This window comes from Zootoca vivipara, chromosome 9 (assembly GCF_965207765.1).
Source record: "Zootoca vivipara chromosome 9, rZooViv2.hap1.1, whole genome shotgun sequence".
Taxonomy (NCBI): Eukaryota; Metazoa; Chordata; class Lepidosauria; order Squamata; family Lacertidae; genus Zootoca; species Zootoca vivipara.
The window spans coordinates 63,587,706-63,613,920 of NC_142592.1; the positions used below are offsets into that span (position 1 = coordinate 63,587,706).

The following is a 26,215-nucleotide window of genomic DNA, read 5'->3' on the forward strand; positions in this document are numbered from 1 at the left end:
GATCCAGCTCCAAGGGCCTTCTGCCAGTTCCCTCATTGCGAGAAGTGAGGTTACAGGGAACCAGGCAGAGGGCCTTCTCGGTAGTGGCACCTGACCTGTGGAACGCCCTCCCAGCAGATGTCAAGGCAATAAGCAACTATTTTACTTTTAGAAGACAACTGAAGGCGGCCCTGTTTAGGGAAGTTTTTAATGTTTGATGCTGTACTGTTTTTAATATTCGGTTGGAAGCTGCTCAGAGTGGCTGGGGAAACCCAGCCAGATGGGCGGGGTATAAATAATAAATTATTATTATTATATAGCCCAGAGATGGAAGGAAGATAAAGTCCCTGCCAGAGAAGAATGGCAAATCAAGTTGATGGACTATGCCAAGATGGCAAAACTGACCGGAAAGCTCAGGAACTAGAAAGCCCAAAACTTTAATAAGGAATGGGGGAAATTAATAATTTACCTTAAAGACCACTGCAAGCAGTTGAAAACATTAGCAGGACTGCATTAACACTTGTAATGTAACGAGAAATATGGACATAGTGGAGTTAGAAAAAGCATGAATTTTTGAAAAAAGATGCAGTATAAAAATGTTAAACAGAACCCATGGGAAGTCCAGAGATTAGGAGGAATCTTTTAACTGTGGATAAGTTGTGGTGTGATTATAATTTTAAATATGTAAAACAAAAAAGAAAGAAAATGTGTGACACCACTGTTAAAACAGCTGCCCACTTCCTACCGAGACGGGTTCAAGGTTCTTGATTTAATTTACAAATCCCAGGTTGATCACTGAGATTACATGCAACAACCACTGGTCGTTCCCCAAGTTGGAAAGGCTCATTCGACAAGAAGAATCCAAGTCTTGAGTGTCATCAGCCCAGTCCTATGAACTACTCTGCCAACATAGATTCAGCAGGTGCCTTCTGTGCTAACTTTCAAACATCTGCTGAAATTTTTTTCTATTCCGCCAGGCCTGTACAGGCAATTAAGAAGACATGCTCCAAACAATGGTTAACCTGCGTTTAACTTTTTACGGCTTTTATTGTATGGTTTTGTTTCATTGCTGTAAGCCACTGATAATATAGCGGCATACAAATAATACCGCTCAGTGTAACTTTCCTGCTAAACGTAACAAATGAATATATTTGCAAACGTTGCCACAACAATCTGTCATCCCCCCACAATGTTTGCTTGTGTCCAACGGAGGTGAAGTTTTGCATCTGAATGGCATTTCCACCCTGAATTTACAGGTGTTGCCCCCGTGATCTAGTATTAGGGCCCTTGCACTCACCTGAGTTTCTTCTGCCAACCTACCGGTAGCAGTTCGAAAGCACACCAGTGCAAGTAGATAAACTGGCTCTGCTGCAGCGGGAAGGTAAATGGCGTTTCCATGCGCTCTGGCTCTCACCACAATCCTCCGTGCGCCAGTAGTGGTTGAATCATGCTGGCCACATGACCTGGAAAACTGTCTGTGGACAAACGCCGGCTCCCTCGGTCTGAAAGTGAGATGAGCACCGCATAGTTGCCTTTGACTGGACTTAACCATCCAGGGGTTCTTTACCATTTTTCTTTTTCCCATCTGAGTTTAAACCCTCTGCAACGGGGCCATACATTTGTTGAAATTTCTCTTTGGGCTGTATGCAAAGGTTCCCTTCCTCCAATGGAAGGGACTTTTTCCAAAGAAAGGAATCCCTCCATCAGAAAAAGGGGACCTACAGACCCACCTCATCTGTCTCCTGAGAAATCTCTATGTGGGACAAGAAGCTACAGTTAGAACTGGATATGGAACAACTGATTGGTTCAAAATTGGGAAAGGAGTATGACAAGGTTGTATATTGTCTCCCTGCTTATTTAACTTATATGCAGAATTCATCATGCGAAAGGCTGGACTAGATGAATCCCAAACCGGAATTAAGATTGCCGGAAGAAATATCAACAACCTCAGATATGCAGATGACACAACCTTGATGGCAGAAAGTGAGGAGGAATTAAAGAACCTTTTAATGAGGGTGAAAGAGGAGAGCGCAAAATATGGTCTGAAGCTCAACATCAAAAAAACCAAGATCATGGCCACTGGTCCCATCACCTCCTGGCAAATAGAAGGGGAAGAAATGGAGGCAGTGAGAGATTTTACATTCTTGGGCTCCTTGATCACTGCAGATGGTGACAGCAGTCACGAAATTAAAAGACGCCTGCTTCTTGGGAGAAAAGCAATGACAAACCTAGATAGCATCTTAAAAAGCAGAGACATCACCTTGCCAACAAAGGTCCGTATAATTAAAGCTACGGTTTTCCCAGTAGTGATGTATGGAAGTGAGAGCAGGACCATAAAGAAGGCTGATCGCCGAAGAATTGATGCTTTTGAATTATGGTGCTGGAGGAGACTCTTGAGAGTCCCATGGACTGCAAGAAGATCAAACCTCTCCATTCTTAAGGAAATCAGCCCTGATTGCTCACTGGAAGGACAGATCGTGAAGCTGAGGCTCCAATACTTTGGCAGAGAAGAATCCTTGGAAAAGACCCTGATGTTGGGAAAGATTGAGGGCACTAGGAGAAGGGGACGACAGAGGACGAGATGGTTGGACAGTGTTCTCGAAGCTACGAACATGAGTTTGACCAAACTGCGGGAGGCAGTGCAAGACAGGAGTGCCTGGCGTGCTCTGGTCCATGGGGTCACGAAGAGTCACACACGACTAAATGACTAAACAACAACAACAACAGACCCAAAATCTGCACGTGGTCTCTAATGATTGGGGCTACCCAGTCCTCGAATCTACCCACATTTTGTGGCAGCCACAACCCTTTAAAAGAAAAGATGTGATGGTAATGGAGTCTGCCAACCAAAGTGGGATTTATTTATTTACTTTTCATGGTGGACCTGTACCAATGCCAAGTGATATTGAATGCACCAAGATTCCCGACCAAGATTCCCGACCCAGAGAGAAGCCAGATTCTTATAGAAAAACAACGCAGTTAGGTTATAAACTCTCCCTTTTAGGTTTCCTTAAATGCGATGCAGGAGGTAGGATTCACATTTTTTACAATAGTTTATTTACCTCTTCAAAAAATGCAGTGAGATGTCCAGTAACGTTTACAAGTTTTATGGCAACCTTAGTTTTCTTGCTCTCCGACAATGGACATAGATAACATACACCTCATGAACACTTTGCATTTGCCTTTTTTTAAAATAAAAAGGATCAATGTAAAAACAACTACAGCTCCAAAGGAGGAAATGTGGTGGCTGCGGTGCTGACTCAAGCAAATATGAATGCGGTCAAGCCTGATGACTTACACAACAATTTGGAAATAGGGAGGTGATCCCAGCTCAAAATTCTTTTGGTACTATTAAATTTGGTAAACTCTCCTTTTGTACAGCTGGTGAACTTTCTGGCATTGGGGCTCTATATACAGGAAACTGGCGGACCATATTTGAAAACTGCAGGTGTCAACTTTTTAAAGAGGCATGTGCTAATATGTCAGAGCTCGGGCAGCAGATGCCATTCAGAGAGAAGCAGCATGCTGAAGGCCTCACGCACAGTGGATCCCCCGCAGCATGTGGCATTCAGCTTTCCAGGTTGGAGAGAAAGCTGAGAGGTTGCTGGGACATTGGAACAACCTCCTGGCATTGCAGGGCTGTGGGCAGATGGTTGGTAGCAACTGTACACTTTGATCTCTCTCCCCACCCACCGAGGGCAACCGTATAAAGATTGCAGATATAGAAGGTGCAGGAGGTTGAGAGCAGCAGTGGGGAGTCTTCACCCAGAGACACATTTCAAGCCGTGCCTGTGGTGGCGACCCCTGATTTATCCTTGAACAACAGCACAGGGGCACGTAAAGTTGGCTGGAAGAAGACCGGCCTTCCCGTGGGAAGGGAAAAGAGATGGACCTCCTCAGATCCTCAGTTTCTTCTTCATCCTAAACCGTATCTTCTGCATGCACCATTCCATTCTTTCGCAACGCACTCTTTTGAACTGCAGTGAAGCTATTGCATGGCATTTACCCATTGCAAATGTTGCTTGTGTGCTTAAATGACCGTGTTTCCCAGAATACGCAAGGAAGTGCTAGGCCCAGTCCTTTCGCAAGCATTGGCTCCAGGTCACTGAAAGTATGCAGGCACCATTCAGAATTGTCAACACTGTGCATGGATTCTGCTGTTTAAACCCAACGGACATTCTCACATCTGCAAGTATCTTCAGGTAAGGGAATAACCCAGTAGGTTGAATCTTTAAATTTAAAGCATAGCTTGAGAAGCCGCACTGAAAACTAGGTACACCTGGGTAAGCATTTTCTAAGCTCCACCCCATGCCCCATCAGTATATTATTGGGGAATTCTAGAAAATGCTACGCTGTACCTTAAAAATAATGAAAACTGTCCTGCTGCAATCTTTGAAAATAACAGAACCTCAAGAGTTATCTGCCTGAGGAAAAATCTGTTTATGCAAATAACTTGGACACATCTGTGAAATATGCAAGCGACAAAGAGGACAGAATAAACTCAGATGGGAGGCAGGAGGGGGAAAGAGTCTATATCACATTATTAGAGGCTCAAGGAGTGCAAAAACACACACACACACACACAAAGGAAGGAAGTTGGCCACCATAGAAACTTTCCCGTCTTTTAAAAAAATAGAAGTTATTTCACAAAAAGCTCAAGCATGTTTATTAAGGTTAGGTCTTAAAAATCAAGGAGGGGCAGGAGGAGGAGGAGGAGGAGCGAGAAGAAAAGAGGTTCCATATATTCTTGTCAGAAAAATATTTACCAGCAAGCTACCCCACCCCGTGTCTTTAATGATTATCTGGCTATGCGGAAGAGGGAGCTGTGGGGAAATCAACTTGAGTGGCTCCCAAGGGACAGCCGCCTGCATTTGGGAAGTCTTCCCTGTTTCTGAAAGGACAGAACTCTGAAGAGGTGTGTGTGTGTTTGGGGGGGGGGAAGCAGCTGCAAGAAGGGCAGCAATATTTACAAGTGTCACCAAAGCCTTGGCTGATCAACACAGCTCTCTTTGGCCATAGACTCTCTTGGCTCTTCAGCCGGTGAGTTCGTGGTAGAGAATTTTTGATCTAGGCCAACACCGTTTGACGAAGGAGCAGCGGGGAGGGAAGGAGCAGCAGCCAGCTCAGGGCGGACAGTGTGTGTTTGTCCCCGATCTTCTCAAGAATTGCACATCCTCGAAACTTGATGGCGACGCAAGGAGTCAGGGCTGAAGTGCTGCAGCGACAGTCCGACCGGTCTCCCCAGTGGCTTCAGTGTGCTCTGTGTTTCCCCTTCTTGTGTTTTTTATCTTTCTTTTTGCTGGCACACCTGGAGCAGAACCACTGGCTTTCTTCCGGGGGAGCAGCCGTGATTCCGACACAAAGCCTGCACGTTGGAGAACACAAGAGGCAAATGTAAGAAAATGAACGAGGGTTTCCAATAAGTGAAACACCAACTGTCGTTTTTAACTAGGGCTGCAAGCTCTACTCTTTTGCGATTAATCCTAGAATGGAAGAGTTGGAAGGGACCCTGAGGGTCATCTAGTCCAAACTCTTGCAATGAAGGAATTGACAGAAGCTTGTTTTGCAGATCTGACCCAGTTATATTGCGGGGAGGGGACCCTCTCACTAATCTAAAACTGGGGTCAGACAGACAAATTAAATCACAGATCAAAAACCCAATGACATAAATAACTCCTGTTATTTAAAGCCTCTGGGCACTGCATTATGCATTATTTTGCTTATGATAAAGGGATATCTGGGTTCCATAATAACCATCTTAATTTCTCACATACACCTAATAACTCATGAACTATTATTCCCTTTCCTTTTAAACCCTTCTTGGGTATGAATAAAGTAAGATACTGAATGGGTAAAATTAAGGTCAGCCCAAGTTACTCCCTTATTTAAAAAAGTTATTTAAATGGCACGGTGTCACTCTATTAATGCATTAAGTTTATGGTACCTTGTTTGAATTGTAGTTTATGAGTAGTTTTGTAGCTGTCCTTTATAACAACTATGCTATATGTATTCAAAATGTGTGCCTGCAATTAAATAATATAATTTTCTTTAGGACATTATATTTTGGCCATTCAGACCCCAAATTCATTGGTTGTGCTGTGTTGCATTTCCCTCTCTCCCCTCAACCCACTCCCCAGAATTCACTTGAACTGGGGGCTCTATTGCCCCTTTAGTGAAATCCTTCAAAACTCCCACCCACTTTGGAGCAGCTGATCCTCTTATTTTAGGATGACGCAGGTTAGTGAAAAAAACATTTTAGGCTTCTTTTGTACCCTTTGGGCGGATTAGTTATAACTCTAAATGCACAAGATGGTTAAGAATATCAGTTAACTGATCCAGTCACCCAACTTGTGGAGCGGGTCTAATTTTGCAGTTGGAAAAAATACCATTAAGATTTGGCTAAGCGTAGAATTAAGTTCAGATACAGTAGCTTCATATCCCGACTGTGTGAAGGGAGTTCAATACTGCACATAGGGCAGGCAGCCAGCACACAACTCTCGTCTCTGTCACTACTGACAATCTGGTCTCTTTAAAAGTCAAACAGCGGCTGGTTGGGACATTGGAGCCATCACACTGTTGACCTCTGCTGCCTCAAGAATGGCCGGATTCAAAAGCAGGTGAAAATACTGCCTGCTTCTTCATATAAGGCATGGAAGATTGTAAGAGAGAGAGGTAGCAAAGGAGAGATACAAGTTATTCTCCAGCTTGACTTTAATTGGCAGGCACTCACCAGTGGTACCAATCGTCACAATCGTCGCAGCCTATCATCGCACTGCCGTCATCTGGTTTCTCGCAGCCGGGGCAGATCCAGATCTTGTTCCCCCATTCGTCTCGGATCTGGGATAAAAAGGCAGGGAAAAGTTGATGGCTTAGAGGTGTGTGTGTGTGCTTTTAAAGGCACTTCATGGAGCCAATTACTTCCCAAAGCTATTCAATAGAGAGAAGATTATGTGCCACCACACTCTCATTTACATAAGACTCAATATCTGAATGTGTGTACACACACACACACACACACACACCCCTCCACTATAAACTGTTTCTATATATACATAACGGTTTTGCACTTCCACATGACTCAGGAAGCTGAAATCTGGTTACCTGTGCAGACCTCCTGAATACCAGAACCCTAACCCTAACCCTAACCCCAAAATAGTTGCAGTATTTCCATGTCACTTCCAGGAAGGTAGAAATCCGGTGCACACAAAGCCCAAGATATCCTGATTATTAGAAGTCTAAAAACGGGACGTTCACTTCCCAAAACTAATGGTAGAAGCTTGTGATGTGGCATTTTATCTCATAATCCAGGCCAGTAAGCTGCCCACGAGATGTAATGAATGCTGTGGCAGGGGGACATTGCCTTTTCACACACAAGAAAGAGAAAGAAGGTCTTGGTGGTGGATCTTCTGTAAGTCAGGGAGTGGCTCTTCTTTACCCATAAAAGATCACGACCCATATATGCCCGCATCTCGCATCTCTGCCTGTGTATCGATATGTGTGCAAAATATTTCTGACTGGTGGGTGGGATAGAGGCACCACTAACTGTTTTGGGGTATAGCTTTGATATTTGCTTGCCCCAGTGAATGAAAAAAATCTCCATTTGTTTATTCCAGTGGTTCAAGCGCTGCACAAACAGGGATTGGTGCCAGTGTGGGAAATAAGATGCTTTTATTTCCATCAGCCCCTCCCTCCCACTGCAGAAGACAATCTTGATGACGTGTCCCTAATATATACAGTCTGGGGTGCAGGTATTGCTGTGTTATTACTTATTAGCCAAACTCTTCCAGCTCAACTAACTGATAAGATCAAGGGTATAAAAATTGTTACTGAGTAACTTTCCATTCCTTTGACATTTGTGCCGTGGCTCCGTTTACTGAAGGGTAAATGGAAAAAAGAGAGAGAGAGAGAGAGAGACATAGAAGGTTTATAGCATTCAGAAACAGGCTGGTGGAATCTGCCTATTCCATTCAATATGGAAGCATATTCAGAATAAGACAAAATAACAACGAAGTTTCCAGCCATGCCGTACATTGCAGCTGTCTCCATAGCAAGCTGCTTCTGGTGATTTCTATAGCACGTGTATAGCTTTTCACATCATCAATTTTTAAAAGTTTGTTTTTTACAAAATAAATAAAACTCTATAAAGATCAATCTGATAAATGAAATTATAGGGTAGGTTTACAAAATAGTTGACAAGGCAAGTATTAACTGAATAAATATCTGATAGAAATCATGAAATTCACCCCTTTTTAGACTTAGATGACTTCATAACTTATGTGAAAAGCTTCACATGCTGGAAAGGATACAGATAATAATGAAAACACACAGATATTTGTGTCCTTTTTGCTACACAGCCAACCCTTCCTCTTGGCTGCTTTATTTTATAACTTGGGGAGTTTAAAATGCTTCTATAGATGCAAACGCAAAAGGTGTTGAGTGCTCTCACTGGAAAAAGAAAACTTGGGTCTCTGGCTTGGGTCTCTGAGTGCTGGACTAGGGGCTGGGGAGACACAAATTTAAATCCACACTCCTTCCCAAAGATTGATGGGTGACCTTGAGCTAGTCGCTCACCCTAACCCGAACCGCAGAGTTGTTGTGGAAGTAAAAAGGGGGCAGAATCACGTGGGCTGTCTCAAGTTCCTTAGAGGAAAGGCAGGGGATGTAAATGTAAGCACAGGAAGCGACCACTATGTCTGCCTAGGTCTGTACCAGGAAGCTTTTATTGTCTGATGTGTTGTTAATAGTCTCCTGGAAGCCACCCAGAGTGGCTGGGGCAACCCAGTTGGATGGGCGACGTACAAGTAATAAATTATTCTTATTCTTATTCTAGGTCTGGTCAGTGCTCAGATGGGAGACCCCAATGGATGACACCCTGGGCTCCAAGATGGAAAGAAGGCAAGGCATAAAATGAAATGAAATGAATGAATGAATGAACCCTCGCATGAAATCAAGTCGCCTTATACTTAAGAAGGCCACTGGTCACTCTAGTGCAGCGATGGAGTGCCTCTATAAGTCCCATCAGCCCTAGCTAGCATGCCTAATGATCAGAGGATGATGAGAGTTGTAGGTCCATAGATCCCCCACCCGTCATCTAGCCCAATAATGTTTCCTCTAACGGGCATGGCATAAGGCCTTCCTTCCCCTTCTTCCTCAGAGCCTTTTACCTGGGATTGTGCAGCCTCTACCTTCAGCCTATGGTGCCTCCTCAACCAATATCCATCTTAAGGAACTTTGATTGTATGGAATGGGTACCTACAATGAGTTTTTTCAAAGGCAAAAGGTCCCCCAGTGAAGCATATTACTGTAAGTTTACTGGATCACATACCGAAATCACACTGCAGTCTGCTAGCGAAGGAGGAAAGCCTCACATGCTGGAAAGCATAAAACTGCAGGCGCAGAATGACTGTAGTCCACAGGAGTGCCGAGGAAGTGTCTAACCTGCTTGGCCAGTTGTGTTACGGAAACGCTGGGTAAAATGGGTCTTTGTGGCCAAAGGCAAACAAGGATCAATTACAAGCAACTGATTTGCAAGGTTTTCATTCCTGCTTCACAAACTGAGAAGGCTTAGAAAGTGGGCCTTGAGTCCCTCTACCATAGTTCTCACTGACGGAGATGGTAGCTTTGTGATTAAGCCATGGACTGGAGCTAAATCCCTACCTCAGACTTCCTGTTTGGCTACAAGATCAGTAACTCCTCCTGTGGTTCAGTTGTTCACCTGTGACATGGGGAGGGAACTTCCTTCCTCTTCCACACTCCTATTTACTATTTCCTTTCTCTCTGAATCTCTTTGCCTAGACCTCATTTTGAGGTCTGATATTTTTTGAGCCAGGTTTATATGGCACCCAGCAAAAAGAGCTGTGGTCGTTTGCTAAAACCTCATGAAATCCTAAAAGCCACACATTCAGGTTTCGTTTTATGGATTGCTTAGTCGTTAGTATTTCTGCTGTGTGTGTTGTGTGTTTAAGTGATGTGTTTATGTGTTTCTAGGTTGCAACCAGAGCAGGTTAGCTGCACTTAGGTCCTACTGGAACCAATGTGAAAAGTTATTCATAACTAACATATCTTCAATGGGTGCAACTAACTTGCCCTGGCTCTAATCCCGAGTGTATAACCCGGAGGGCTAAACATTTGTTCTTAAACACATCACAGCAATTATGTTTACATGTGAAATGTGAATATTACGCAAACACAGGCAGTCAATCAGGACTCCCAGCACAAGCCTACTCTGTTTAGAGCTACAGATCTGCTTTTCACCCTTTATGTGCTTATTATAAGAAATGCCAATGGAGTTGTGGAAGCATGATTGCTGCAAACAGAGAAGGAGAGTATGGCGCTAAAAGCTGGAAATGCAGAGATCTGAATTCTCTTACAGGTACTTAAAAGGGCAAAGTAATAAAAAAATGAGATCCCACAAGCCTTGCATTACTTAAAAGTTCATAACTATGAAAAGGATTTCACAATCAAACAGGTGCATTAATATTTTGGGCATATAAAGCTCCACCCTCTGTCATACAGTTGTGTACTTTTCCTTTTTTATATCTGCTCTACCATTCAGTTTTAAATGACACACACACACACACAGGTTTATACACGAGCATGCATACAGACATCTGATAAGTGTCCAAATCTGTGAATGATCATATCTGCTATGAATTCTTAAGGTTTTTAAGGAGGCTGGCGCCAAGTGCCTCAAACCTGGAAAAATCACTGGTTATTTCAAGGCCAACAACGTGCCTCTGGTAAATAAGCAGATTTAATTTCTGCCATAACTGTCACTGACCGAAGGGCAGGTGTAAATGCTGAAAACAAGATGGAAAAATAAATAAATAAATCTGGTTTGGGTAATATGGTGAATCTATCATGGCAAACGCTGGACTTCTACCTGAATAAGGCTGAAATCTGGTTACTGGCCAAAGTGCTTGGTCAGCCTTCAGATTTATTAGTAAACATCAGCAATGCATATCTCACATAGCTTGTTTTGGACATTTACCAATAAGCCTAAGTAAAGTTTCCTGTTTCACAATAAACATTCACAATAAACATTCCTGTTGAATCTTAGTTGCTGTTGAGCTTAAGCAAAGATTACTACCATCTTTTCAATGCACATAAAATTCTTTTATTCATAAGGCGATATAGGCTATTGCTTAACACTCAAAAGCCAAATAAAGTGGGACAAAGAGTGTATCCCTTCTAAAGCCCAGGAAGTGCTTCAAAGCAAAATAGCACTTTAAGTTTTATTCACAAGGTTACAAACATGAAAACAAGGATGTTTAATAAACTTGGCATAAATCGTTTTGAAGGAGGTCATCAAAGCCTGAACACGATCTCATAACAAATAAGTTAAACTTAGCATGGGCTATTTGAGTTCAGTTTGCCATAAAAATTAATAGCTCTTAAGTCTCATTTCCACAACTATTTATGTGATATTGAACTGATTTGTTGGAAACAGGTGGACCTATGGACATGCTATCAAAGAGTCCCCCAACTGGAATAATAATAATAATAATAATAATAATAATAATAATAATAATAATAATAAATATAGCACCCTATACCCATAGATCTCAGGACAGCCCATAACATAAAATTATAATATAAACAGCACAAAATACATTAAAAAACAACAACAAAGACAACCCAAAAATCCCTTCCGTGTTTCATTAGCCTAAAAATGGAAAACGAGCAACTTAAACTGATGGAATATGCACAGCTTGCGGACCTAACGTATTGAATAAGAGAACAAGAACATACATTTAAAGACGATTGGAAAATATTTATTGAATATACCGGGGGGGATAATTATGTACACTCAAAAACGTTGGCAGCATTAAGATGAATTCAACAGTGTAAATAAATTTTGATGGATGTAATAATGGAATACCGAATGGTTTAGTTTACGTAAAATATGCGGGGATTTATGAAAAATGAACCATGGAAAGAGAAGAAGGGAAGTCACTGGTATTTAAAGGTTATTTAAATGAATACTCTAAATTGTATAACAGAAAATTTAACAAAAATTATATGTGTGTATATATGCATGTGTGTGTGTGTGTGGTGTAAAATAAAAAGGCACCGGATGTGAATCAACCAAAGGCCTAGTTGAAAAGGAACATTTTCGCTGGGCTCCTAAAGGTGTTCAATGAAGGCGCCTCCCGCAAGAGGGAAATTGACAAGCATTTTGTACTGAAATGCATCCATGTACATACCACATAATTACTGACAGTCTCCGTCACCACACTCCTAACGGGACCCTTGGAGCCTCCCACAACAGGCATTGCAGGAGACGGTGGTGGAATCGCAGCTGGGGAAATGATAGCAGGAGGCATAGGAAGAACCACCGGAGGAGGAGGAGGAGGCGTCACGTGGACAGGAGCTGGTGCCGGGGATGGTGGAGGCGGTGGTGTCTTGGGCCGAGCCAGGACGGATGGTTTAGCCTCCGGTGCCGACACCACTTTGCTGATGACGCTGTCGGACAAAAGGGGGAAAAAGAATGGATGTAACAGTGCACTACAATGATGCCCAGAAAAAAAAACAGAGGAAAACCCGCCACAGATTTTTATCAAGGCAAGATAGCCCTAGAATAGTTCCCCCTGCCATTCATGAGGCCATATAGTGCTAAAACCAAATTTCCCGGACGACAACGGCAAGTGTTAACTTGCAGACTTGAACCCCACTGCATTTCATGGGTTTGGGGTGAGCAAGAGGAGCAAAATCAACCAGAAAAGCCAGCAGCCTCGTTAAACTTCTGCCAATATGGAGGGGAGGGAGAGGGAACATAAATACCCTAATACTGAAAATTTGCTTGCTTAAATCTTGCTGATTTTTAAAACTGCATTTGATTGCTATTTTCACACTGCTTTGAGGGTCTCTTTGAATGGAAAAGCTGCTCCTAAAACAGGGGAACAGGCTGGAGAACTCACTCTAGGTGCTCTATATCGAAATGCCCCAAAAGTCACATGATAAATAAAATTGGAAAAATCTGCATTATGGCTTTCATCAGATGACTATGAAAGCAGTCATCTCTGTTTAGGATCAATAATGTATATATGCAATATATAATCAGCACCCAGGTATTAATTGCTGCCTTCGATGGGATCTATCACAGGGTGTTGTCATGGTAAATATACGCTAGAAGTAAAGCACTGCACTGCCAGAGGATTGATGCAATCAATATTTATTTATAGACAACTGTTTCCTACATGGCAACAGGCAGACAAGTTACCAAATGGAAGAGAAGACCAGAACTGATGGTGGAGAGGAGAGAACCCACAAGATTTGTCTAGGGTGGAGCTTACAGAACCAGCAGCTTATAAAAATAACAATCAAGACAAAGGCCATATCAAAAGATTATCAAACGGTCAACTCATTTAGCTGATGAGAATGAGCTTAAGTCAAGCACTCAATCCTGTCTTGATTCCGAAAGCTTAGCTAGCAGGGCAACGATGCTGATTTTGCAATGTTTGTCTATGAACGGAAAGAAAAAGATCCCAAGCATGAACTGAAGGAAGACAGGAAGCAGACTGGAGTTTCCAGTCAACATGGGTTGCCCAAAGGACAAATAAATGATAAGATTATTTCCAGCTAAATTAGATTAATGGGCCTAAGTTAGTCACGCCTATCAATGTCCATAGGTCTAATAGCATTTGACACATCCCAATATCAATAAATACTACTAGTAGTAGTAGCTGTGCATAAAAATAGCAGACGATATGCTGAACTAACTCAACTTTGGATTTTCAATGCCTCAAAATCCCACTTTTGTTTTGCGAGGAAGTAAACAGAACAATGCCTACCAACGCACATGGAATATTTTCATTAAAAGGGGATAAGGGATCCTTTAATGACACAACTAACTCTTGCTGACAACACTACACTACAGCTATTCTCCTGTGCAGCTTAAAGTACAGTGGGGCTAAAAGCTTCAGACGTAGACCTGCATCCAGGAAAAATAAAATAAAATAATTATTTATTAAATTTGATACCGCCCTTCATCTGAAGATCACAGGGTGGTTCACAGCATAAAAATTCAAAATGAGAATACGAAATGTATAATAAAACAATAACAACCTAATCACCCTCCACTGGCGGAGGAAGAGGAGTGGTGGGGGGAGTGCTGCCAGCCCCGCCCCCACCTGCTCTCTGCCCCCCTGGTGCCAGAGCTACCCATGAACAAATTTAAAAGGCCATGGAATGTTAGTAGATCAGCCAAAGGCCTGGTTATAGAGAAATGTTTTCGCCTGTCATCTAAAGATATAAAGATGGTTGCCCAGCTCTGGTATTTGCACACATATCTTCCCACCACAAAAAAGTTATGCTGCTGTCAAGTTTTGGAAGCAGAAGGCTTCCCCGCTGCCCTGCTGAAACAGCAGCAGCAACAAACACAAGCGCTCTGCAAATTCTAGGCTGAGGAGGAAGAGAGTCATTCGCAGGTATGAACAATTCTAGAACAAGCAAAGAGAAAGAGGAGGACTTTTCTCAATGTGGAATGCCTTCTCCAAGCAAGCTCCAACAGAGACCATCATCTTTAGTAGACAAGACAGCATGACTCCTGTTGGGTGGGTTGAAGTGGAGATTCCAAGATGTATTCTTATTAAGAGTGTGTGAGAGCTTCAGTGTTGGTTGCTATGATGTGCCTAACTCAAGAGGGAAAGCAATTAGGAAGATATAGAAGAGACAGAGGAGATGCAAAATCAGGTATGACACAGAGCAAATTGCATTCAACAGGTATCCTATCCTTCTGGGATTCCTGGTGTCTATAGTGAGCAACCAGTGTCTATAGTGAACTTCATGCTCAAGGTCCAAGATTGGTCCTCAGAACCTGGTAAGTCTGAACAGAGTACAGAAATACATTTTGAATAGTCATTAGTATGCACGCTAGTTAGCTGTGCAGGACGTTCTCGGCCTTGATAATATAACTTGCAAGCAACAGTCTGGAGAAGAAGCGAACATGGTGCTGCATCTGATGTGAAAGACCGACATGCAGAACTCACTTATGAAACCAAATGAGTGGATGGGGATTGGGCAATTCAACCTAATGCAATCTACTGTATGAAGTTGCCTGATAGGATACATGAAGGTAAGGTTTCAGTGTAATCTGCCTGAGCTGTTGGAGTACAGCCAGAAAGATCTAAATATGTATGGAGAAAAGGTAGAAGCCCAGCTTAGGCTTAATTACGTCTTGCTTACAGGAAAAATGTTACAAAAATGTAAATTACATAGTCAGGTGTCATCACGAACGCAACTTACAAAATTGATAATGCTAAGTGGCGATCAACCAATATTCCAAATGTGTGAAAGAGTTCTGCTGCATATGCCAATGTACTTGACGTGAGCAACTGAGTGCACATGCTATGTATCTACACCAGCCTCCCTCAGCCATCCAAAGGGCTCCTGCTGGCTGAAACAGCTCCACCCATCTTCCCATGCTGCTCCTTCTGCCTGCAGCTGCCATTCGAAATGCCTCTGGTCAACCACCTGCCTCAATTCCTTCAAGCCTCTCCTCAAAACTCACATTTCCCAGGATGATTGTAGATTGTCCCCCTAGTCCCTATGACTTAATGCAGGCATCCCCAAACCGTGGCCCTCCAGATGTTTTGGCCTACAACTCCCATGATCCCTAGCTAACAGGACCAGTGATCGGGGAAGATGGGAATTGTAGTCCAAAACATCTGGAGGGCCAAGGTTTGGGGATGCCTGACTTATTGTAACTAAGCCATATAACTGACATGATCACATGGGGTGGTAGTCAACACTAGTCCTACTCCGAGAAGACCCTGTGAAGTTAAGGGGCATGGCTGACTTAGGCTTATTCATTTTAGTTTGTCTACTTGGAGAAGTATATAAAAAAATTGTCCATTAGCACCTTAGAGACCAACTAAGTTTGTTCCTGGTATGAGCTGTTGTGTGCATGCACACTTCAGATACCATGCACATGAAAGCTCATACCAAGAACAAACTTAGCTGGTCTCTAAGGTGCTAATGGACATTTTTTTGGTATATATTTCTACTGTGTCAGACCAGCACGGCTACCTACCTGAATCTAGTACTTTGAGAAGGACTTTGTTGAACACCCTTTCCCCCTATTGTATCACTCTGTCTATTTTAGATTGAAAGTTTCTTAGGGGTTAGGGAATGCTACCTGCTGTTTGTAAAGTGCAAATGCATGTTACAGTGGTACCTCGGTTTAGAGACACTTCAGGTTACAGACTTCGCTAACCCAGAAATAGTACCTCGGGTTAAGAACTTTGCTTCAGGATGAGAACAGAAATCACGCGGGGGGCGGTGCGGCAGGCCCCGTTAGCTAAAGTGTGGTACCTCAGGTTAAGAACAGTTTCAGGTTAAGAACGGACCTCCGGAACGAATCAAGTTCTTAACCCGAGGTACCACTGTAAACAAATAACATTTGCACCAAACTGCTTGTAACACTCAGCCATGTGCAAATTTGGTTGAAAAGAATGCCGTGGAGATGGTTAGCACCTGCACTCCAATGTGCAGTGTTGAGAAGTGTCAGCCCTGCATTGTTTGCAATTGACTGTGTGCTTGGAGGAGCATATGAGTGCACACCCGTGCAGAGCATATAATTTGCACTCTTGGAAGTGAACCCAATTTGCCTTTTAGAACACAAACGAGGTGAAATAATTTCAGGAAGGTGAATGTTCTTTGAGGCCCATCCCTCCCCCAGATCCGAAAGATGGCAAGGAATCTCCCCCCCCCTACTGTTTAAAGGAGCTTATTAATGGAGGCACATGGGCTGGATGGGTGCGCACCTGAGGCTACACCTGCTTCCAGCCCAATCCCTCCCTCCCCATAGTGCAGGTCCCAGGCTAAAGGTAAGCAAGTAGCACCCAGTTTGCTTCCCTGTAGTCTGTTAACTCCCAACTCAGCCAACAAGAGAGCTTGAACCTCCTTGCTCTTTGCTGGAAGACTTCTTTGCCAGCATGATGGCAACATACCCCTTGCTATTATAGCGTATGCAACAAATAAGTTTTAGGAGATGTGATTGTGGTTTATTATATCTGCAGTGCTTGATGTTTTTTATGGTTATTGTTGCTTTTCTTTTTGTTCCCATTGTGAATGATGCCATGGCCTTTGGTTAGTGCAATAAAGTTTATGATGATGATGATGAAGGCTTGAACATGCATGCACAGTTTTCACTCTTAGTCACTTTTCTGGGGTGTGGTGGAAGTCAAGGGGTTCTATGACATTTCCCTGCACACCTGCTCACTTCTCCCCATGTGCAGGGACCTACTTCTGCACTCTCCCATGCCCAACTTTTGATTTGCATGTCCGCAAGGTTTACTAACCAGGAAGTGATTGACTGGCTTTGTTTGAAGTGCAGGCTTCAAACATGTGTACAACAACACGCCTGGCCTGTTTATCTCAGGTATCACATTCAAGATCTGCGCTACAAAGAGCACCAATGCAGCCTGGCCACCACTCCCTTCAGCTAATGAGCTCTGGCACAGCAGGCAGAGAAATGGTTTTGGCTTACGCCATTATGATTGCGATGGGGCAATCTCAGAGGGGGATGGTGACTCTCATCATCCTATTGAAGGCAGAGGATGCGAGTGTGGCAACATGCAGGAGGAGACAGAGCCAAGTCTAATGATGATAAATAAGGTTCCTTTGATCTTGGCTTCAGTGCCACGGGACTTAGCTGCCGTGGGGCTCCCTGGCAGATGACCTTGCTCCTGCTTCCTGATCTATCTGCAGCTTGTCGATGCCATTGACCATGGCATCCTCCTGCCCCAGGTCCGTGGAATGGTAATTGGGGCACTGCGTTACACCAGATTTGGCCCTACCTGCAGGACAGAGTCCAAAAATGCAGAATTGGGAGAGTGCTTTTCAGCCCCCTGGCAGTTACGCCATGGGGTGCTGCGGGCTGCTATTTTATACCCAGTGCTGCTTAATATCTGCATGAAGCCAGCGGGAACAGTCATTGGAACCTTTAGGGCAGGCATGTCAAACTTGCGGCCCTCCAGATGTTTTGGCCTACAACTCCCATGATCCCTAGCTAGCAGGACCAGTGGTTGGGGAAGATGGGAATTGTAGTCCAAAACATCTGGAGGGCCGCAAGTTTGACATGCCTGCTTTAGGGCAAAGCGCAACCTGTGTGCTGACGACACTTGGCTCTGTTCCTCCATAACACTGAATCAGGAGAGGCCGTGCAGGGGCTGGACTGGTGCATGGATGCAGTGGTGAGATGGAAGAAAGGAAAATAAGCTGATCTTGCATCCTTACAAGTCAGGGGCACTGTGGGTGAATGGGTAATGGGGTCCTGTGTCTGAGAAATTAGTTGCCAGCTCTGTACAGGTCTGCACTCCCCACCCCACCCCGAAGGAACACGTTCAGTTCACGGTCTGGGGGTGCTTTTGGACCCAGTGCTGCCACCGGAGGCCCAGATGGCCTCTGGGGCTAGAAGAGCCTTTTACCAGCTGCACCTGGTATGACAGCTGCAACACATCCTGGACCAGGAGAGCCTGACACAGTAGATCAGGCATGGGTGACTTCAAGACTGGATTACTGCAGAATGCTGCAGCAAAGTTGGTGACACAAGTCAGATCCTGACAGCATTGGACACCTCCACTTTGAGAGCTGCACTGTTTGCCGATCTGGTCTAGAAATCCTTTATTTATATATTTATTCATTATAGTCATATGCCACCTTTATCTTGCATGGATCTCAAGGTAGTGTACATGGTTCTCCTCCTCCCCATTTCATCCTCACTAAACCCTATGAGGTTCATGAAAAAGAGGAGGAGGAGAAGGAAATATACAAGGCTGAGGCTCATTCTTGCAGCTGAAAGCCATAGTTTCCTGCTACATCTGAACCAGGCCTCAGTCTTAGGGCTTATACTCACACAATTTATACACAATTACCCACCCCCCTTAAAAACTATCTTAATTCATCATAATGATGCATCCTGTCACAGAATTTCTGAAATAAACATAAATAATAATAATAATAATAATAATAATAATAATAATAATAATAATATAATGATTTATTATTTATACCCCACCCATCTGGCTGGGTTTCCCAAGCCACTCTGGGTGGCTTCCAACAGAAAAATGAAATAAAATAATCTATTAAACATTAAAAGCCTCCCTAAACAGGGCTGCCTTCAGATGTCTTCTAAAAATCTGGTAGCTGCTTTTCTCTTTGACATCTGATAGGAGGGCATTCCACAGGGCGGGCGCCACTACCAAGAAGGTCCTCTGCCTGGTTCCCTGCAACTTGGCTTCTCGTAGCGAGGGAACCGCCAGAAGACCCTTGGTGCTGGACCTCAGTGTCCGGGCAGAACGATGGGGGTGGAGACGCTCCTTCATTACCGCAAACCTAATATTACAGCAAACTAAATAATGTCCAAGCCCGTGCACTGCTGCTCCCATACATGGCAAGAATACTCCGTTTTTCTGTGGAGACTATTCTGCTGCTCATTTTATATGTAGGTAGAAAGCTCTCACACACCGAAAGCAGAGATGGTCTGCAGATAAAAACGGCTTCCAGTCAGAAACCCTAAGCTGCATCACATCCCCAAACATTGGTGTACAATACATATTGTCCAAAACAAATACAAAGAACAAAAAAATTATGCAGAGTGCTCATACGCACTATTTTAATTGTCGCTGCTTATTTTACGTTCCTTTTCTTTTTGCTTGCAAGAATTATGGTAATAACTGGAAATGGAAGACATTTGGCTGGCTAAAGACCAGAGGGAGGGACTGAGATCTGCACGAGGGCTAAAATGCTACAGGTTCTACTTCAAACTCATAAAACTCTTCCACAAACCACCCTTGCTTCCAGAGCCTTCAGCAGGTAACATCCACATGTGTAGTTTGCAGTCATGAGGACTATGGCCTTTTTCATTTTTAAAGTAAAACCCAGAGAAAGCGTAATTGTGCGCCAGGTTCCATAGTGCATGGCGAAGGTGGAGACTCCCGCCCCCCCCCAAATAAAAACGCTGTTGCTTTTCCAACATGTCACCATGCCACATTCTTTCTGAACCGGTAGGAGTGAGCATGGGAATCTCTCAATGTGTAGTGAATGACAATTCCTTTAAAAACAACAACAACAGCAACCCCCCCCCCAAAACCAACCAGGCCCACACAGAATCTGCTCAAAGCATTGTGATCACAGATTAGCTCCTCAATGGGTTGCTTTACCAGGCAGTGTTTATTCTGACACAATGATACCCTTCATTAAGAGATAAAAAGTAAATTAACAACAACAAAAATCACCACCCCAGAACGAAGGTGGATGTGAGAAAAGCCTTGAAGCCTTCTTGGGATGAGTCTCCCAAGCAACCACATCAACCCAAAGTTAACAAGGTACCACACACACACCGCTCCCTTCCCCTGTGATGTGGGAATGGAAGAAAGACTTTGGCAAGGAGACGGTCTTGCTCTAAGTACACTTCTCATCGTTTTTCTTGAAAAGGGGGGGGGGTACTGGAACACAAGCAGCAGACTTTCCAACGCTGCAACCGAGTATGGATATTTCTTTCATACATTTCCGCTGTGGTATCAGACAAAACGGTTTATGGTCACTGGGCACTACTGAAAGCTCTATGTACGCAAGGGTGTTCCCACCGCCATCTTGGGGGATACACCCTCTGTGCATGCAAATCATTGCCATGCTCACCAAAGAGGGCACCCAGCATGGGAGGGCACCCTTTCTGTGTGCATCACAACTGCTACGTTGAGGTGCTCTCTTATCCTCCCCAACAAATTCACAAGATCTAATATTCCAAACAAAGTGGATGGTTTTCCTTATGGCTACCTTGGGCAGTGCTGTAATTATTATTATTATTATTTTTTGGGGGGGTGCTGGTTGGTTGTTGTTGTTTGCCTCCAGAGGGGTGCCACTGAAGCTCCCAGGCTGTGTGTGTGTGTGTGTGTGTGTGTGTGTGTGCGTAAGCAAATGAGTGTGGGGTGTGTGCCAATCCGGGTCTTTGACCTGGTGAAATAAAGCCCAGTTTTGCCCCTGCCTTAGGCTGACATTTGTCTTGCGCTGCCTGTGTCCAGAGCCAAAAAAACACTACCTGCCATGGCACACCAAATCTGAGTGCAGCCTTTTCCCAAAGTAGCCGAGGGCAAATTGTTATTATCATATTCAGCATGGACTTGGAACTTTCATTCCATTCTACAGAACGGAGCTCCCCACACGACACATTCCCAGGGAAGGCAAAGTCTTAAACCTGCAAGGGCAGAGCGAGTTCTACCAGTCATTATGATGCCACAGGTAGGCAGGCAGGCAGGCAGATTGTTTGGGATGTAATTGGCTTGCACAGACGCAAGCCGTGACATGCTGCATCTGAGGCACAGCAAGACTCTTGAGATGTGAAATGATTTCCTATCTTTGGAAGCAATTTATTTGATTTCAATCTCATCCTTTGCAGGCCCAAAGCATCATGACTGATGAAAATAAACGGGGGTGGGGAGAGTGTCACCCCACAAACGCTAAAAAGGAAGCAGCTTTTGAAAGTCAGATTTGATTCCCAGGCCTCAAAGGCTGCTGTGCCAAGTGATCCACAAGTGCAAGTGTGAGGCATTACCGAAAAGGCGTAAACGTTCTGTTTTCCCCCTTGAGAAATATTTAAGATCTGCATCTAAATAAGTAAATAAATCTAAATTCTGTGCAAAGAACTGTCTGTGGCAGTTTTGTAAATTTACTACCGGTAATCTTCTGTATTATTTCTGTTCTGTGGTCATTATTTGGATTAAGTAGAAACCCGTGTAACTTTGTAAATGTGTGCTTGTGGGCAAGGCCTTTCCTATATCCATTCTGCCCTCAATGTCTTACACACACCCATGCAATAGTTGTATTTATAAATACTGTACACACAAATGCAGGGTAGCAGCTGACCAACAATACTACTTCAATACTGCTTGCCTTTCCTGCTGACCTCCTTTCTCCTCAACAGCCCCAAACCCCTTCTGACCCTAGCCTAGAATGCTAACTTCTGAAACATTTGAATATTTGCAATATTCCTTAACGCTACAGCTATGAAAGTCTCATTTCAATCAACTAATGCTGGATTTCAAAGACATGCATTTACCTTAGTTTTATTACTGAGCTTATCTGATTGCGGGGATAAATGGCAAAACTATGTTTTTCAAAATCTCCGTGTTCTTGCTTAAATATGATACCTCAACTCAGCTCTCTACAACCACAGAAAGCGCCCTAAAAGATTACCCAAAGCTGGCGCTGATTTAATATATAACTTACATGTGCATAGATTGAAAAGCTATATAGATTATGGCAAACAGGAGATAAATAGTGGTCTCGTGTACTTGCCAAACTAGCAAGCCACATACATTAGTAAGCGAGGGGTTCTCAAAACTCTGTCCAAATGAGGCCCGCTTACAGTCTTTCAAAAAACGAGCTCACTGCACAATAAATATGCAATTGTTTCTCACACTGCTCACAATTCTCAAGAGTATGATTTTGTTCCATGGACACTGCACTTTCTGAGTGCTCTGCAAGCAAACAGCTTTTACATGGGAAAATGCAGCTACAATCGTGACTGAAAAGGTGACTTGTGGGAGCCTTGTGCAAAGGGAAAATATGGGTTTGGGCGTGCTTTGATTATTCAGAAAGACTCAGAGAAATGACAGCTTGAGGAACTATTTCAATAGTTATCAACACCAAATACACAAAGAGAATTAGCTGTGCATGTCTGCCTTTGTGGATAGTGACATTATATAGTTTAGTGCAGCAGCAGGGAACCTCAAACCCATACTCCTAATTAGGTCTGATAAGTCACTAAGTTTGGCCCGTGAGGCCATTTTGGCCAAACCACACCAACATATTATTCCCCTGACATAATATATAAGGTGTGGAGACCTGTTATCTCTGATCTAAGCACTAAGGTAAGATATAAGGAATATCTTCTCTCTGGTCAAAGCACTAAGCACCACAGCAGTAAAACTTACCTTAGCACTGTGGTGCTTAGCGCTAAGACTGAAGATAAGCCTATGCAACCACCTAAGATCATATGAGGTCCTGTACACCTGTTAAAATGGCCCACAGAATCCATTTTGTTTCACAGCCCTGGTTTTGTCACTAGGTGGCAGCGGCCAATTTCCTGAGTAGCGCCAGAAGTTTCCTGTTGCTTCCACTTCTTGTTTAAGAGAGGTGATAAAGTTCTTCTCTAGCATGCTGACTGATGTGTCTTCTAGCCTTCTATGACATGACTATGCCAGAAGTGTACTGGAAGAAGCAAATATCACCAGTGTTGAAGCAATGTTGAAGCAACTTCATTAGATTGGACATGTTGTGTGGATGCCTGATGATCGTCTTCCAAAGCAGCTACTCTATTCTGAACTTTAAAATGGAAAGCGTAATGCTGGTGGTCAACAAAAGAGGTTTAAAGACTGTCTCAAGGCAAATCTAAAAAAATGTACTATAGGCACCAACAATTGAGAAACACTTGCCTGCAAGCTCTCCAATTGGAGAACACCCTTTACCAAAGATGTCATGGGCTTTGAAGACACTCGAACTCAGGACGCATGGCGAAAACGTGCTAAAAGGAAGGCACATTTGGCATATCCACACCATGATCAACTCCCACCCGGAAACCAATTCCCCCACTGTGGAAAGACGTGTGGATCCAGAATTGACCTCCACAGTCACTTATGGACTCAACTGTTAAAACTGTGTTTATGGAAGACAATCTTACTTGGCTACGAGTGATCGCCAAAGAAGAAGTCAGAAGTCCAAGTTTTGAACCAACGGATTTCTAATAAGACTAAGGGAAAATTGCACAGTATCTTTCTCCGCAGAGGCACAATCACTAAACCTGTTACTGAAATCTAGCATGTCTACCAAAGCAAGAGGCTGCCTTTAGAAAGAAAAAGGAAACCAGGTTTAATACCTCAGTCTTAGCTTTAGGATGCAAACAATCCCCACAATGGTTACTGCTGAAGCAAGCAGCTACAAAGTGAAATGCTACTTTTTGTGCAAGGTTCAGAATGATGATAGTCGCAGAACTGTGTTATTAAAGCAGAAAAGCACAAAACGTAGCTTGAAAAGGGGTATCTTCCTAGAGTGTGGGCAAGTGAAGCCTTCTACAGATACCAATGCAATTTATCTTCTTGAAGACTCTTCGCAGTCCATGAATCCTTGTTGACCTTGTTTAAGGGAAAACTGGACCAAGCACAATTACAGTACCAGTGTGCCTTCTAATAAGAAAGAAGCTGGTCATTAGCAGACACCTCATCACACAGTTGCACAATGCAAATAGACACAAATCAAAGGAGGACATTAATACTTTTGTCCATGCTGTGCATGCTTCTTCATCAGCAACTGAAAACAGGCTATTCATGGAGGCCCAGAACTTCAAGAAATCTTACTCAAATCAGGATACTTCAGGAATACTTCAGAGATGACTAGAAAGTACTTTGCTAACCATGGACTACTGAATGTATTAAAGGCTCGCTCTATCTATCTATCTACTTAGTAACAGAAGGAAATCATATTGATGTGTCACAATCTTTGAAGGAAATCCTAGTCCTTATCTGAGCCAAGCAGAAAGTATGGGGGCCTGATACTGGAAATGACATAGAGAACAAAATCTTATCTTGCGATTACTGCCAAAGAAATAGATCAACACAGACAAAAGGAACCTTTAATCACCACACTGTTACTCAACAGCTGGCCACTGCGCATCTGGGATGCCAATACTATTCAGCTGTTATTGATTACTATTCAATGCATATTGATATACGCCCTTTTCTTGAAATTACCTGCTGTAGTGTTTGTTGCTCAATTGAAAAATACTTTTGTTTGCTTCGGTGGATGAACTTGTGACGGACCATACAACCCTATTGTTGTTGTTGTTGTTTAGTCGGGTCTCTGTATATTCGCTTGCTCCAATCCCCACTCTAGCCTTCTTCTTGTTGTTTAGTCGTGTCCGACTCTTCGTGACCCCATGGACCAGAGCACACCAGGCACTCCTGTCTTGCACTGCCTCCCGCAGTTTGGTCAGAGTCACGTTGGTAGCTTCGAGAACACTGTCCAACCATCTCGTCCTCTGTTGTCCCTTTCTCCTAGTGCCCTCCATCTTTCCCAACATCAGGGTCTTTTCCAGGGAGTCTTCTCTTCTCATGAGGTTGCCAAAGTATTGGAGCCTCAGTTTCATGACCTATCCTTCCAGTGAGCACTCAGGGCTGATTTCCTTCATGGATAGGTTTGATCTTCTTGCAGTCCATGGGACACTCAAGAGTCTCCTCCAGCACCATAATTCAAAAGCATCAATTCTTCAGTGATCAGCCTTCTTTATGGTCCAGCTCTCACTTCCATACATCACTACTGGGGGAAACCATAGCTTTAACTATACGGACCTTTGTCGGCAAGGTGGTGTCTCTGCTTTTTAAGATGCTGTCTAGGTATGTCATTGCTTTTCTCCCAAGAAGCAGGCGTCTTTTAATTTCGTGACTGCTGTCACCATCTGCAGTGATCAAACCCTATTATAGGATCAGAATTCCAGGCGTTCCAGAGATCCTACAATTTTCACATTACCACCGGCCTTTACTATTGAACTCAAACAAAAGGTGAGCAATAGAGAGCTAGATAGACTGCAGAGAGACAGAATGACCCATGCATTTCTCATGTAAGTTACATGTCAACCCTGGGCTATATTCAGTAGCTAATGAAAGAATAAATAGGAACAAGGCTTCCGACTCCACAGAAGAATCTCGTTCTAAAGTGGCTTGACCTAGGGGGAAAATGCTGTTTCAGATTATGCAGGAAAGGTAACGAACATTTCTACAACTGCTGTAATGTACAACTGCTGTAATTTAGTGTCAGAATTTAGTGTCAGAACTACAATATTCAGAGCATAGCAAACTCCAAGTACATGGAAGAAATGAGGAAACACACAGATAATATTCTATTGAGATATCAACACTGTGAAACTGAAACCCAACGCCATCGTCTTATTCCTGAAAAGGTACAAACACCAAATGCACGAGTAGTTTCCCAAACTCCAAGATTATTTACGGAGATTCTGCCAGAGCCATCCTGAAGGACCGTCAGCAATGTTACTACTCAGAAGGCCACTCGCTCCTGCTGAGTTATTCAGAAACCTTAGATTTTTAAAGATATGAGTGACTGAATGGGTGTACCACCAGATGTTTCAACTCGCTTTACTTTAAAGTGTCATTATACAGTTTAGCCATGAGGCGGCAATGGACTTAGTTGTATCTAGGTGAAGGGCTGGAACTTCCTGTTG

At 43.4% G+C, this 26,215-nt stretch overlaps 1 protein-coding gene across 2 annotated transcripts in view; it reads right to left on the reverse strand.

Moving 5' to 3' along the window:
* Positions 1 to 3,013: 3,013 nt before the first annotated feature.
* Positions 3,014 to 26,215, reverse strand: part of TAF3 (TATA-box binding protein associated factor 3) — a 140,421-nt gene continuing 117,219 nt past the window's right edge. For both annotated transcript variants that reach the window (XM_035128439.3, XM_035128438.3), the window contains exons 5-7: positions 12,186 to 12,444; positions 6,710 to 6,816; positions 3,014 to 5,344 (exon numbers count right to left, since the gene is read on the reverse strand). In XM_035128439.3, the coding sequence (XP_034984330.1) occupies positions 5,230 to 5,344; positions 6,710 to 6,816; positions 12,186 to 12,444 (481 nt within the window). In that variant the 3' untranslated portion in view covers positions 3,014 to 5,229. The remainder of the gene's footprint in view (positions 5,345 to 6,709; positions 6,817 to 12,185; positions 12,445 to 26,215) is intronic.